At 47.4% G+C, this 16234-nt stretch overlaps 1 protein-coding gene across 2 annotated transcripts in view; it reads left to right on the forward strand.

Moving 5' to 3' along the window:
• LOC114603319 (putative thioesterase PNKD) overlaps positions 1-7611 on the forward strand; it is a 32688-nt gene extending 25077 nt beyond the window's left edge. Inside the window, exons 6-9 of one of the 2 annotated variants that reach the window (XM_077934294.1) lie at positions 765-928; positions 1382-1498; positions 1681-1796; positions 3676-7611. In XM_077934294.1, coding sequence (XP_077790420.1) covers positions 765-928; positions 1382-1498; positions 1681-1796; positions 3676-3849 — 571 coding nt within the window. In that variant the 3' untranslated portion in view covers positions 3850-7611. The remainder of the gene's footprint in view (positions 1-764; positions 929-1381; positions 1499-1680; positions 1797-3675) is intronic. The other variant, XM_028742208.2, reaches the window with a different exon arrangement.
• Positions 7612-16234: the final 8623 nt, after the last annotated feature.

The following is a 16234-nucleotide window of genomic DNA, read 5'->3' on the forward strand; positions in this document are numbered from 1 at the left end:
TGGATGGAGCAATGGAAGCCGATCAGAAGGTTGGCGGTTCGAATCCCCACAACGGGGTGAGCTCCCATTGCTCAGTCCTTGCTCCTGCCCACCTAGCAGTTTGAAAGCATGTCAAAGTGCAAGTAGATAAATAGGTACCGCTCCAGTGGGAAGGTAAATGGCGTTTCCATGCGCTGCTCTGGCTTTGCCAGAAGTGGCTTAGTCATGCTGGCCACATGACCTGGAATCTGTACGCCGGCTGCCTCAGCCAGTAAAGCGAGATGAGCGCCACAACTCCAGAGTCGTCAGGGGTCCCTTTACCTTTACCTTTAAACAGCCCATTGGGCAGAGGGGAGAAAAAAGAGAGAGAGAAAGAGAGGGAAAAAGGGGTGTGGCATCTGATAGATTATCGTGGCCCTTGACAGGGCAAACGTCCCCGCCACCCTCGCTCTATGGCAAGTTGCTATGACATTTTCGATAGGAAGCATTTGGCCAGTCAAGAAGTGGGGTCCAAGTCTCCTCTGTGCAGAGGCATACCTAGGCTCTTTTGCACCATTGGTAAGGGGCTATATCGGCGCCCCCTCCAACGCTTGTGGCCCAGCCGCCCAGAGCAGTGGAGGAGCATGCAGACAGGCGGGTAGCCTCCTAGCCACGGAGGTATGATTTCTGCGCCCTTGGTGGGGGCCAACATCTAGGTTGGCCTATGGGCCATGCTAAGGTCTTCCAGGCTGGCAATATGGTTTTCCTTCCTCCTCATGATCACAAACCCAACTGTTGCATTCCAGTCCCCTCTCAGATAAAGAGACCATTGTGATAGGACGTCTGAACTTCAAGGCCCTCTTCACGCCGGGACACACTGTGGGGCATATGGTGTACGTGCTGGATGGCAAACCTTTCGAAGGGCCAGCCTCTCTCTTCTCGGGAGACCTCCTTTTCCTCTCTGGCTGTGGTAAGTCCGTGGGGAAGGGGGATATAGGACAGCCATTGCTTCCTGGAACACATGGAAGCTTCCCCTAGGCACTAGTAGGCAGCAGCTGCACTTGTGCTCCCAGTGCTTAATTTGTGTGGAGACATCTACAACAAGCTCCAAGATAGTTGGTGGGAAGAGGAGAGAGGGGATTTGGTCCTCGTTTCTGGGAGGTGTGCAGTGTCTGTGAGAGAGGAGACACTCAAGGGGGGGAAAAGGTGTCAGAGGAAGGGTTGTAGCTCAGCAGTAGAACATCTGCTTTGCTTGCAAACTCCCAAGTTCAATCCCTGTCTGAAATCATGGAAAGCTGCCATCAGTCAGTGGAGACAATGTTGAGCTAGACAGATCAGTGGTCTGTTTTGGTATAAAGCAACTCTCCCTATGTTTCCGTCCGGCTGTGAGGAAGAACTTTATTTTTGTGCTTCTTCCCTGTAGAAATTAACTCCTTGTTCCTTAACCGTCCAGGTCGGATATTTGAAGGGACGCCAGAAACAATGCTGGCATCGCTGGACATGGCAGCTGATCTTGCTGAAGACACACTGCTTTGGCCAGGTAGGAGCTGGAAGAGCTGCAGGGGCAGAAACGATGCCCATCTCCTTCTACGCTGGTCCTGAAGTAGGGCAATGGCTGGTTGGGAAGGCACTAGAGGGTCACTGGGAGTGAAACTCAGCAGGATGAAGCCCTGCATCAGCGCAGCCCCTGTTGACGGCCTGCTCCTTTTCTTTTTTTAATAGGGCACGAGTATGCTGCAGAGTGCTTAATGTTTGCACGCCTTCTGGAGCTGGAGAATCCCGTCCTGGAGCAGAAGCTACAGTGGGTGAATCAACAGCGGGTTGAGAAGAGAAGCACGGTGAGAGGGGTGGGTGCATGCATGCATGAGCTGGTTCTTTCAGATCAGCTGTGGTCCCTGTAGAATCAAGAGAGAATTGGAGAGATGTGGCCGGGGTGCGGGGTGGAATTGATGGATCTTGGAGTGTTCTTATAGATAAGAGACTCAACCTGCCTGTGGTGTGTGTGTGTGTGTGTGTGTGTGTGTGTGTGTGTGTGTGTGTTTCTTTGTTTCCCTCCATTCCCCTTCAGTTCCTGTGCATCGGGCACATGCCCACTTCTCCAAGGCCCTCTTTGTCCAGCCGCCTCCATCCACTGCAGATGCCATGGCATTCATCCAAGAGCAGCTTCCTGGCTCTCTTGTGCAGCTGGGTAACACCTGTCCAGGGAGTTTCCTGCCTCTGTCTTCTTAACTGCAGGCATCTGGTTTCTGATTTTGGTTCCTCCCTTCTGGACGTCTGGAGTGGGGTGGTTGTCTGGTGCAGAACCCGCCTGGGGAATGTGGCAGGTGGTACTTTCTTAGCTGGGATCTGCTTGTCTGGGAGGTTGTGGGTCTCTTGGCAAATTCTTGCATGCTGTGGTCTCGCTGCCTCAGTTGCTTGCTATTCGCTTTGCCTTCCTTTCTGTAAGATATAAATAGGTTGCTTTTCAGGTATCGCCAATGCATTAGACCTGGGGGAATTAACCGCACCCAAACAAGTGTGCAAGTACACAGGCAAGCATGTGTGTGGAAACTCCATCCACAGTTTTGCTGGGCCTCACTGTCCCCTGCCCCCCCCCCCCACCTCAGTCTCTCTTTCATTGTGATGTTGCTAAGCCTGTAATTGCTGCCCATTTTCATCATCGTTGCTTACCTAACTTTTAAATCCCTTCTGGGTTCATTTCTGTTGCAGAGCTTGGCCTAGTTTCACCAGCCTTTGTATAGTATCTCTCTCTGCAGTTATCTGAACCTCACCTTCATCTACTTGTCTACTCCTTCCATTGTTCCACCTACCCAGATTGTGAGAACAGGCCTTTTCGGTGGTGGCGCCCCATTTTTTGAATGCTCTTCCCAGGGAGGCTAACCTGGTGCCACCATTGCATATCTTTGGCCGCCAGGCAAAAACATTCCTTTTTGACCAGGCCTTTGGCTTTTAACTATCTATGGCCTTTTAGAGTCGGCGGAATGTTCTGTGGTTTTAAGGTACGTCTGTTCTTTTGGTAAGTCATTTTGAGTTGCCATGACAAAAAAAGGTGACTAATAAATTTAATAAATGATAATAATAAATGTGAGCCATCTGTGCAGAGAGCAGTGGTGGCCTTGCAATGCCATAACCTAACACTGAATTAAATTACATTTTTGAGTAGCAATGCTGGTATAGTGGAACCTCTGTTTTCGGGCGTAATCTGTTCCAGAAGACCATTCGACTTTCTAAACATTCGAAAACCGAGGATCAATGGGCGGTTGGCAAAATCCATTGGAAAAATGGAAAAACATGCAGTGCAAGCCGTTCTACTTCCAGGTTTCCGGGTTTTCGGCGTTCAGTTCCGAATCGTTTGTCAATGGAGACGTTTGAGAACTGAGGCTCCATTGCAATAGTTTGGTTGGGATCTATGCAAAACATCACCAAGGCCAAAGCTGGCATGGCGTGACGGGGAGCTTTATGTTGTCTGTACTGCTTTCACATCCTGCAAAAAGCAACTCACAGGCCAAGATCAAAAGCGTTTAAGGTCAAATTTGAAAGAGCAAAAAGGGCCAGGTTGAGGTGGTCCAATTTGCCCAACATGCCAAAGTCCTGGCCTCCCCTCCCCTTCATTCAAAGGAAAGCAGCAAACGTGAAAGCAGCTAGGAGGAGTTACTGCTTTGTGCTGCCCATTGTCCATGCTCACAGTGTGTGCCTGTCTCGTTCTCTCCCCTAAAGTGCCCTTCTACCATCGGCGAGGAGAAGCAGTACAATCCCTTCCTGCGGACGCACTGCCCGGAGGTGCAAGAAGCCGTGGGGATGAAGCGCCAAAGGGACGAGGACTGGGACAGCTTCCGGGCCCGGGTGCTGAAGGAAGTGCGGCTGCGGAAGGACGTCTTCAAAGCAAACTAGCAATCTTGGGTGGTGTCAGGCTGGAGCCACATGCAGGGTGTACCCACAGGCAGGGGCCAGGCAGGGCCTCTCTGCAAGGAGGAGCCTGATCACATAACGGGCTCTACTATGCTGATGAGGAGGGATCTACTTGGATGCTGATCTCTCACACAGTGCGAAGTGAAATGGCAAAAAAACGGAGGGGTTCAGGCTCGTTTCTTGAGCTCCCCGTCCCCCAGAAGGTTTTGCTGGTGCTGCTGTTTATCCATGAGGCATGGCGAGTGGGACTTGCAGCCTTTCACCTGCAAAGGTGTTTGGTGGTGGATCCAGGTGTGCTTGGGTGGCTCCATATCCCCTGCTGTTTTCAAAACACCTGCTGTGGGGGGTGGGAGGGAGAAGTGATGGAGCAGTAGAAGGCAGCGCCTGGGATGATGAGATGCTGAAACTGTGCATCTTTATTTTCAGAATGTGTGTGTTTGTTTTTGAGTGTGCCAGCCTATTTCTAGCTCAGGGGGGTCTCTTAGGTCATCTTGTAAGCACAATCCTGTCACTTTGTCCCCTCATCTGGAGAGGCAGGTGTACACATGTGAAATGGTCTTCCATCTCTTATCGAGCACATCAGGAGGAACTTTTGCCTCCCCAATATTCCTGCTCCCCAAAACCAAAATATTGGGCAGCTGAGCACTTTTTAAAAATCGTCTACATCCAAGGAGAGAAGGTGTCCTGCCATTTGGCCTCTTCAAATTGTTCCTTCTCTTCTGACTCCTGTTAATATAAAAATGTTTTAAACTTTCTCTCCATTTGAGCCAGGTGGGCACATAGTCCTTGCAGCTGGGCCAAGCTTGGATTTGTGCTCCATTTACTTGCAAGGCAGGTTTCCAGGCTTGTGGTGCACCTAGTGTTTCTCCAAGCTGCCTCTCAAAGCACAAGCTGTTACCAGGAATGCATAGAGTTCAGGCCAACAATGGCTGTGCTTCCCACGGGAGCAGGAGAACGAAGCCAGGGAGGCATGCCACCACCTCCTACCTCTGAGAGTATTTTGCCAGTCCCCCATGGCATACATGGCTTTCTTCCACCGGCACCACATGCAAGATGTTCTCAAGGGAGATTGTACATTAATGACTGTGAGGGTGTTTTTAACTGAAGCTCAGCACTGTGGCCATATGGTTGGTATTTATCTGTATATAGTTGAGTTTGGCTCCTGTTAACTGAGTTTCTACTGTCTGTGAGTTTTATAGCGCAGGGTTGTTCTAATGAGAGGCTCAAAAGAGCGTAATCTCTCTTTTTTTAATTCATTGGCGATGAAATAAAATAGCACGATAGATTATTTTGGAATCCTTTTTTTGTCCACTTCACATTTTAATGTATTCTCTATTGTGGACACTACATATGTTTGGCTCTATTTTGCAAAGACATGAAACAGTGGGTGGGTGTGTTTTTAAAAGTGACTGCTGTGAAATTTTAAGAGAACTGCTGTTTCACTTTGCACCTTCAGTTCTTCTGTCAAATGCTGAGGCTTTGTGGTGTCAGTAAAACAAAGCTGAGAATGGAGGCTTACAATGCTGCACACGCAGTGTGCTTAACCTCAGGTAGGTGAAAAATGTGTTTCTTTTGCAGAGCCTCTCAAAGATCAGTAATAACTTTGAAAAAAATATTCTTTGCACTGTGAAGTGAACACCTACACAGTCTTAACACTGCAAGGAGGATAAAGTGTGAGTAGCTGATGACTGGGTCATTGAGCCATCACCTTTAGGCTGCAATCCTAAACACAGTGACAAAGGAGTAAGGCCTATTGAACACAGAGGGACTTCCATCTGAGTAAACATGCCAAGGATTGCTCTGTATTGAAACATGAAAGCAAAGTATTGGCAGGAGAAGGCATTACCTGCAGGAAACCAGGCGTAGCAACAGATCTTGGAAGAATGGTGTCTTGAGAGCCTCATTTGAATGAAAATTGGTTCTCAAGACCTACTCAAGTTGTTCTATTACAGCAAATGGGTAATCTTTTTCAGCCCAAGGGCCACATTCCCTTAAGGTGCAACCTTCTGGGGGCCACCTTCCTTCCTGTTATGGCTGGGAGCAGAGGCAAAAGTGCGTAGAGCATTAGATCTGACTCTTTCACCTTTTGTACAGTAGGCTCCATTCTAGCCAGGCACAACCAGAATTCTCTACATTCTCTCTTCTCCCCCACCTGCAAGAAAGAAGCACCACCACCATTTAAAAGCACATTCCAGCCAGGGGGAGAAATGCAAAGAAATGGAGGAGGTTGCTGATCAGGGACAGTAAGGGGTATGGCCTTTGGAAGGTGGGTGGCCTGCAAAGAGCCTTGAGGAACAGATGGAGAGGCCGGAAGGGCTGCATTTGGCCCCCAGGCCAAAGGTTCCCAACCCTATCCAAGTCCCTAGCAGAGGGGCTGGGACAACCAGAACCACAGGATAGCTCTGCCTTCTCTCTGTGTATATATCAGTGTAGGCTAATGTCCCTGGATTCAGTGGAGCAGAATGTGCAGGCCAGTCGGAAACAAGTCATACTGAGTTCAATGGGGCCTACTCCCAAGTTAGCTTGTGTAGGACTACAATAGAAGGAAAAGCTGATGATGGGCTTCGCCAGGGTCTTTTACGTGGAGAAAAGAAATTTTATGCTCCTGGATTACACTTCATTCCTCTAAGCTTGCTGCTGTAACAAGGGCAGGTGCATAAGCTAGTTCACCCTCACTCTTTGCACGACAAGAGGCAGCATGAGGCCCATGAGTTTTGCTTGGTAATCTGTGCTCTCTGGGGTGGGGAAAGTGGCTTTGGTCACACAATCTTCTTGTCACACCCAGGAGCCTCTGTTATCTTGCCTTCCTATAGGAAGCCCATGTCAGGGAACTGATAATTCTCATACCAAACTCTCTGGAGATGCACTGAGATATGAAGCAGAGGAGAGGGTCTGGCTTGCCCAGGGGTGTGTAGCTGTCAGCTCGGTCAGGGATGCTGCTGGGCAACAAGGTGGTTGATGGACCAGCAGCATCCCTAATGTTCTGTCTGGCTGAACTCCCAAGTGCAGACTTTCCAAGCCCATCCCAATATTAAGAGTTTTTCTGGTAAAGGGGATGGTGGTTCTGTGGACATAGCAACACACAGACGCTCTACCCCCATGCAATGTACCTTTGTGCTGTGCCAAGTGCCCATATGGGCACAGCTGAGGTAGGTTGTGCCTCCCAGCTCATCCAGCCAAGTCTCAGCAAGTCTTTAATGAGCATTCCTTCTGATTTGTTTATTGTGGAGGGCAGGTTATATGGCAATGAGCATTTGTCCTGAATTCGTCCCGATTTCCTTGCAGCTTGTTTACATGTATTTCCCTTTATTTATTTGTTCATCAGTGCATTTCCTGTCACTTTCCAACCAGCAAAAGGCCTGGTGTCCTTTTTCTTTTTCAAAAAGTGGACTTGTTGCACTAGGACGACGATTGATTTAACCACTTTAAATGCTAAATAAAGCCTAATGTTTTGGTATGCAGCTGAACTATTCCCTCAAAATGCTGACAGTCTGGTGGCTCTGAATGTGATAATCAAAGGCAGGTGCGGGGAACCCTTTGCCCCCCAGATGATGCTGAATCAAAACTCCCACCATTGGCCATGCTTTCTGGGGCTGATGGGAGTTGTAGTTTAGCAACATCTGGAGGGCCAAAGGTTCCCTACACCTGATATAAGGGATAGGGCCCAAGATTTATGTAGCACACACTGTGATATTTGTTTGGATTTGAATCTCCCAATAAATTTTGGGCTTTTCTTGAGTTGTACATTGGTTTTTGCTTGGTTTCTTGAAAGAAATGTCATCTAACAAACCTTTAAAATGCTGCTTTGGAGCGGGGAGGGGAATTGATACAACCAAGCTTGTAGGAACTGGTAGGGAGCCCTATGGGTTTACTTGCCAATGCCCCTATTTACCCTGCGTTATCTTGAGAAGTGCGCAGTGTCCCCCCTCATTGCACAACCTCCCCCAAAAGTCCTACTTCATTCTCTATTCTCCACAGTGCAGGATATAGAATGTGTGGGGAGGGAGACACCTTTCTAAAAAGGTATGTCAGTTTCACCCCAGAGAGTCTCTTCCTTCCTTCCCTTTTTAAAAACATGTTTCCGAGGCATGGGCATTGCAGCAGTGTATCCAGCCTTCCAAAAGTAATCCACAAAACGCCGGGGACATTTCAGTACACAAGAGAGGGTAGATTTGTTAAAAGATCAAGGACGGAGGAGAAATGCTCTGCTGCTAAAGATCCAAAAATAAAACTGCACCAAAAGGCATAGGGGTGTGTGTGTGTGTGTGTGTGTGTGTTGGATGTCACTGTTTCCATGCACACCAGCTGATAAGAGTCTTACAGCATGTGTAACACATCTTTGATGCAAGCAGCATTCTGAATTGCAATGAAAACGTTAGCATTACACAAAACAGCATAAAGGGGTTGGGGAGCTTTGGGTGTCCTTTTCTTGTTCTTCTTAACAACAGAAGTTCAAACTTCAGAAAATGTGCCAGTCTCCCATGGCAGCTGATTTAAGAACTCCATTAATTTGAGGAAAGGCACTTGGATGCTTTATGACAGGACAAATTTAACATGTGCGTAAATCAATGTGAGATGGTCTTGCCCTTCCTCGACTGTACACATTTCCATAAGGCAGGTGGCAAAATGGCATGCTTGGATGGGCTGCTGTCTCTGAAAAGCTCTCACAGCTGGGAGAAGACTGAGCAACACTCCCTCACATATGCTAGATTTTTTTGCAACACGGTGAAGCATTCAGATGTGTCCCCTTCCTTTTCTGCAAGATGACTTGGTACAGTCCAAGAGATATTTAAAATGCTACTTCTGAGTAACATTTACACCATAAAAGGTATTGTCTAAAAGTCCTGTGTTGCTACACTCTGACTGAGTTTCCTAGTTCTGAGGCTTCTCGGTCTTTTGTCTTGATTACAGGAACTTACAAAACTGGCTGCTTTATACTGAGTTAGACCATCAGTCCATTAGTATTGTCTACATGGGCTGGCAGCAGGCATGGGTCTTCCCAGCCTTATCTGGAGATGCCAGGGCTCAAGAAGAGACCACCTTGGTCAGACCAAATACCTGACTAGTCCAGGGTCCTGCTCTCACAGTGGCCAACCAGATGTGTATGAGAACCCCAAAAGCAATCCTGAACACACCCCAAAACTCTCACTTCTTGTGATTCCTACCCACTGGCTTTCAGAGGCATAGTGCCTTGACTCTGGAGACATAACTGCCATGAACTTGAGACTTTCTGTATGCAAATCCAGTGCCCTACATCTGAGCTGCAGCCAGCCTTTCCTGATCCTTGCTTCTGTATTTCCCACCTACATTGATCCCTCCCATCTTTCCTCCAGGGCGAGAGAGGACATGAAAGTTATTATATTCTTGGTTCCTGCTGGGGAGAGATCAATGAACTCTCTGGAGGCAAGAAGCCTCTCTCTAGAGGCCAAAACAGTTGCCAAGTTTCCTCATTTTCTCTCCCAGATGCTTCCCTCTTATATAAGCTGCTGACAACTGAGCTAAGAAGCCCTTCTCCGTAGGAATTTTGCAAAATGGTGTCTTTATGGATGCAACAACCACTGTTGACCTGGATTTCACTGTACAGTGGTACCTCAGGTTACATACATTTCAGGTTACAGACTCCGCTAACCCAGAAATAGTACCTCAGGTTAAGAACTTTGCTTCAGGGCGAGAACAGAAATCGTGTTCTGGCAGCGTGGCGGCAGCAGGAGGCCCCATTAGCTAAAGTGGTGCTCTAGTCTAGGTTAAGAACAGTGTCAGGTTAAGAACGGACCTCCGGAACGAATTAAGTACTTAACCTGAGGTACCATTGTATGTAGGCCAGAGGTGGCAAACTTGCGGCCCTTCAGATTTTGCTAAACTACAACTCCCATCAGCCTTAAGCATTGCCTGTGCTGGGGCTGATGGGGTAGTATAGCTCCAGCAACATCTAGAGGGGTCACAGGTTTCCGATCCCTGGCACAAGCAAAGATTTATGAAAATGTACCGATTTTCAGGAAACTGCTCTGTTAGGTAAGTGAGTATCAGCTCTTTGATTCAGACTGATCTTCACAGCGACCCTTCAGAGTAGGCATGGCAGTTTTCTAGCAGAACTATATGAGAGAGAAAGGGATGCAGGTGGCGCTGTGGGTTAAACCACAGAGCCTAGGTCTTGCCGATCAGAAGGTCGGTGGTTTGAATCCCTGCGGTGGGGTGAGCTCCAGTTGCTTGGTCCCAGCTCCTGCCAACCTAGCAGTTCAAAAGCACCTCAAAGTGCAAGTAGATAAATAGGTACCACTCTGGCGGGAAGGTAAACTGCGTTTCTGTGGGCTGCTCTGGTTTGCCAGAAGTGGCTTAGTCATGCTGGCCACATGGCCCGGAAGCTGTACGCCGGCTCCCTCGGCCAATAAAGCGAGATGAGCGCCGCAACCCCAGAGTCGGTCACGACTGGACCTAATGGTCAGGGGTCCCTGTACCTTTACCTTTATATGAGAGAGAGAGAGGGAAAGAGAAGCAAAATGGAAATGTTTTGCCAACAGGGAGATACCGTACTTTGCCTGAAGAATTTCCTTCCAGTCATTCCACAGTCTGGGGGGCGGAGGGCTTTGTTAGAATAATGGCTTGTAACCATAAAGGCAGCTCACTACCCATTTCCATTTTACAGTATATAAAAGAAACTCAGGCTCAAAAGATGCTACTTGGCTCTTCCATTCTGTGGAAAGTTGATAAGGGCTTTCATTCAGCTACAATAGTTTCTTTCCTCAGTTCTCCCATCACCACCCAGGCACCAGAAACACCAACAAATGTATGAGAGGGAGAATTCTAGAAAGTGCAGCTTTTCCCCTCGCAAGGTACATGAGAAGCTAACTCTGGTGGATTCCTGGTTTCCAAGCATCTCTCAAAGGTTATATAGCAGCTCTTTTGCAGTCTGATCCTGACAATCTTGGGAAGGCTCAAAACCTGGGTCCCTTTGTGGTGGGTGCTCCATCTCAGGGAGCAGCCAACTTTGATTTATCATATACCTGGTAGTACATTTCTCAAAGAGATCAGTTTGCTTAAAGGAACTTGAAATTGTACCAAAATCCTCCTTGCAAGATGTTGATGGGGAGAGGATGCCACCGCGTGGAGGTTTAGTGCCTCTGCAGTCTTGGAAATGCATCAGATGGAATGAGTCAGCACCAGCCTTGGGGAAGGAGAGGAGCTGGGATGTACATTTTCTTGGGCAAGAGCTTGATACTCCTTTCAAAACTTTGAAGGCTGAGGGTTAGGCTCTCCCTTCTCCCCCTAATTCTGGCTATTTTAAAATCTCAGTGAGTCAGGTGGCAAGGAAGCTACTAGAATTTGAGGTTGCCCTACATGCCCTAAGGCAGCTGGCCCCTCCCCAAGTTTTCTTCTTGCAAAAAACCCAAATAAATAAAAATGTCACAACCTATGATGGATCTGATAATGTTCGCGTTCATTTGAACTGCATTCCTAAATGTACAGCAATGGGACAGTATGGCTTGTTTATCAGTTTCCAACTTCTCTGGCTTGCCATTGATCTCTTGTAAAGCACAGCTTTTATATTATAGGGCTATATAAGAACATCATGCTCTTCTGTTTTAGTGGCTTGGCAGCCCATGACGAACGATTAATGGAAAACAACCCCAGCTTGAAATGGAAGTTGGATCATACATGTCCAGCTGTGGACAGTGTGTGCCACAAAGGGGAGGCGGGTGGCGGGAGATTCCATTTTAAATTCGGCAGGGGGGAAAGAGGGACTGATCTCCTGCAGCTGTCTCCGAGAAGTAGCCTTCAGGAGCTGCAAAGATGTCCTTTTGCTGTTTTTGCCAGGGGGTGGGTGAGTGGGAATTGGATGTGTTGACACTAACATGGTCAGCCTGCCAGCCGGCCCTTGCTCTACCTTTTGTTTGTAAATTAAATCTATATGATTAGAATCACAATTTTGTCTCCAGCATTCTTTTCCTGCAAAGAAACTCATGCTAAGGTGCTGTATTGAAGTTACCAGCAGCTTGCAGATGTCATATTATAGAAGCATAGAATTATAGAGTTGGAAGGGACGCCAAGGATCATCTAGTCCAACCTCCTGCAATAATAATAATAATAATAATAATAATAATAATAATAATAATAATAATAAATTTTATTTATATCCCGCCCTCCCTAGCCGAAGCCGGGCTCAGGGCGGCTAACAACAATCAAATGCAGGAATCTCTACTAAAGCATCAATGACTGAAGACCATCCAGCCTCTGCTTTAAAAACCTCCAATGAAGGAGACGCCACAACTTTCTGAGGGAGTCCATTCCACTGTTGAACAACTCTTACCACCATAAAGTTCTTGCTGATGTTTAGTTGGAATCTCATTTCTTGTAACTTGAAGCCATTGGTTGCAAGTCCTGCCTTCTAGAGCAGGAGAAAACGAGCTTGCTCCATCTTCCATATGACAGCCCTTTAGATATTTAAAGGTGGCTATCATATCACCTCTTTAGCAGACTAAATATATCCAGCTATCTCTCAACTGTTCATCATAAGGCTTGGTCATCTTGGTCACCCTCCTCTGCAGATCTTCCAGCTTGTCAATATCCTCCTTAAATCGCAGCACCCAGAACTTCTTAAATCACAGCACCCAGTACTCCAGGTGTGGTCTGACCAAGGCAGAATAGAGTGGTACTAATACTCCCCTTGATCAGGACACTATCCTTCTGTTGCTGCAGCCTAGAATAGCATTAGTTCTTTTTGCTGCTGCATCACACTGTTGACTCACATTAAGCTTGTGGTCTACTAAGACCCCTAGATCCTTTTCATATATATTACTGGCAAGACAGGTAGTATCAATTTTACTTAGGGATAAACTACCAGTAGGATCCTGTACAGGCATTTTTTTTAAAGGAGGGGAAAGGTCAAAGCAGCTGTGGAGACCCTGAATCAGATTTGGGCCATTGCTTGTATGGCAAGTGCACGTATGCCCTGTTGGACAAATAGCAGTGGTGGTGTGAGCAAGGGAGGAGGAGGATTTCAGCTGGGGAAATAGCAGTGTCCGTGTTTATAGCAGCCTTCATCAACCTGGTGCCCTCCAGAAATTTTGGACTACAACTCCCACATGCTGGCTGGGGCTGATGTGAGTTGTACTCCAAAATTTCTGGAGGCACCAGGTTGGTGGAGGCTAGTGTAAAGGATTAACTTCCTCTTTGGCAACTCCATAGCCCTGCTCTGTTTCAGGTTTCCCTGCAGCCACTTTAAGAAAAGAAAAAACAACAACTTCAAGAAAGCCAGTCGAAGGACTTCTCATAATAGGGGCTTTGGCTATGATTAGTGGAGTGGTTTTAGAAGGAGTTTAGGTATGACTCAATTGCTCGCTCTTGTGATACCTTTCTGGCAACTGTTAAAAGACATCGTTTAGGAAAGTTCCCATGAAGAAACTTGCAATTGAACTGAGTAAGGTAAAGGTACCCCTGCCCGTACGGGCCAGTCTTGCCAGACTCTGGGGTTGTGCGCCCATCTCACTCAAGAGGCCAGGGGCCAGCGCTGTCCGCAGACACTTCCAGGTCACGTGGCCAGCGTGACAAAGCTGCATCTGGCGAGCCAGCGCAGCACACGGAACGCCGTTTACCTTCCCGCTAGTAAGCGGTCCCTATTTATCTACTTGCACCCGGGGGTGCTTTCGAACTGCTAGGTTGGCAGGCGCTGGGACCGAGCAACGGGAGCACACCCCGTTGCGGGGATTCGAACCGCCGACCTTTCGATCGGCAAGTCCTAGGCGCTGAGGCTTTAACCCACAGCGCCACCCGCGTCCATTGAACTGAGTAGAAGCCAGAATAAAGGCAAAGTGTGAGACACTAGACCCTTGACGGGTAAAAACATCAATAGTTGACTCTCAGCATTAGTGTTCCTAAACATGTTTCTGGACAGAAATTTAGATCTTAATTACAAAGAACTGTTGAGTCATTTACTTTTGGCTGCACTAGCAGCTGTTGAACTGGAAGACACGTAAATGTTGACCAGTGGTACCAAAATGCTTTTGATATGATCTTTTGGAGAAATTAACACACAAACTAAGGGTAGGCAGGGGCCAGAAGACAAAGGACTCATTCAATAAAAAATGGAAAGCATTTACTGATTACACAAGTATAAAGGTTATTGCCTGTCCTCCAGCCTTGCTATAGGCTACACTATGGATCTTTTGAAGTTACTTTCTCTTTTCATTTTGAAACCCTGTAAAGGAGAAAAAGAATAAAGATTATCAGTATGTATAATAATCGAGCTATCTTAAGCCTCATGTTAGTATTCACCTTTTGCATTTATTTATTTACTGCTTCAATTTGTATTTTCAAAAATGTTCAGTCAAGAAATGTAAAATAATTGCCGTAGTTGACTTTTACCAAGTCTAAAACTCTTTTGGGAAGGAGCTTAAATGCTAAAAGAATTGCAAATGAAAGAGGCTCAGGCTCAATCCAATGCAATGAGTATACACCAAAGGAACCCAATAGCTTGCCCTCCTGACGTTGGACTACAGTTCCCATCTTTAGCTGGCATGACCAGCAGTCAAGGATGTTGAGAGTTGTAGTATAACATAAGAAGGGCAACCTATTCCCTATTCCTGGTTTACATGGCAGCATGCTTATCTGTGATTAAGTTCCACTGAAGTCACTAGCTTTACTGCAGAGTAGACTTGCATAGGATTGCACTGCACAAGCAGTTCAAGAGCTGAGTGTTCAGAAGCTACTCAAATGAATAACTACTGTTCAGCTGAGGAACAAAATAGTGGGGTAAGGTGGGTGGGCATTGAAAACACTTATAATGGCCAGTAGGATCATTCAGATGAGCTTCTGTGCCCCAAATGTCTGCATGGACCAATTTTTCTACCAAATTAATGGTTATCATTATTTTTATTATATATTTATTTATACCTCACCTTTTCCTCTGGCAGGACTCAAGATGGCTTAAAGATAAAAACAAGAATCGCTAAAAACATTCAAAAAATCAATAATTAAAAATGATTAAACATTGAAAGTATTAAAACTACATACATATAAACAATCTATATAAAACTTACAAATAATTATGATAAAAACAGTGTGGCGTCAGCCCTTTCATTAAAAGCAGACAGTTCCCAAAAGCCTGTTGGAACAACAAAGTCTTCCCCTGCCGGCAGAAGGACAGCAAGGAGGGAGCCAGTCTGGCTTCTCCATGGAGGGGATTCCAGAACCTGGGAGCTGCAACTGAGAAGGCCCTTTCCTGCATCCCCACGGTGTCTGTGGGATCCCCCAAGAGGAGCTCTTTAACACCTTGGCAGATCTTGAACAGCACGCGAATGTTTGTATACAATTTGTTGAATGTTTAATTCCAAAAACCAAAGCCATCCATTTTAGTATTGGATGGAGATTGCCTGGGACTCTTGAACCACCCCTTGTCAGGCCAACCCTGCTGTGCAGAACTTGAAAGAGCCCATTCCTGGCTGGAAGGTAGCCTACTTCACTAAGGGAAGCGTTTGTACAATTCATTTCTTCTGCCCAGTTTTGCTTTAGCCCCCCACTCAATGCTGTGTGGCCCTTGGAAGGTTGCCTAGTGGGGAATGTGGCCCTCAGCCTGAAAAAAGACCCCCCCAGATATAAACAAGTTTCTCACACACCCTTCAAAACTTCACCCCTAGACCAGAGGTTTTCAGCCTATTTGGGTCCCTGTCTCCCTTGACCAACTACATTCTTTCTGTGGCACCCTTGTGGGGCTCAGGAGCCCAGTTATGTCACCCCTTGCCTGCAGAGCTGGCAGCTCCTTACCCCTTTTCAAACACCCTCCTCTCAGGAGTGATCCCTCAGTCTCCCCTCTTCTCCTCTCTCCTTGGGAATTTTCTGGTCTCTGAGCTGCCCCACGCCGCCCCGCCCCGCCCCGCCCCAAAGAGAGGTGCCTCCTCACATTGCCCACAGGGCCCTGGGAAGCACCCCCTGGCCAACCCTAGAGGCACCATTGAGTTTATATCCAGGGCTGCTGCAACAAACAGCTGTGCAATCCTTTGGGAGGCAGCGATGCTAGAGGCCATAAGAGGAGGCCATTGCAAGGGAGGGAAGGGAAGAGGGACAGAGGCCAGTGTTGCTTACAGCCGCAGCACCCCTGTGACCATCATTCAAGGCACCCCAGGGTGCCACGGCACAGTGGTTGAAAACTACTGCCCTAGACCAAATAGATCTCGCTGGGCTAAAGCCGTGATATGTTGCAGATTCTGCGCGCTTTCGCGTCAAAGAAAGCTCATTCCAAACAACAAATGGGCGCAACTTTCCGGCAGCAGGACCCGATCGAGCCACTTGGAGGCACCCTGAGCTCCTCGGACGCAGCTGCTCGCAACATATTCCTTTTGGACGGGAGGGGCTGGGTTTCTCCCGGGCGCCGCCT

Source organism: Podarcis muralis, chromosome 1 (assembly GCF_964188315.1).
Source record: "Podarcis muralis chromosome 1, rPodMur119.hap1.1, whole genome shotgun sequence".
In the NCBI taxonomy this organism is placed as follows: domain Eukaryota; kingdom Metazoa; phylum Chordata; class Lepidosauria; order Squamata; family Lacertidae; genus Podarcis; species Podarcis muralis.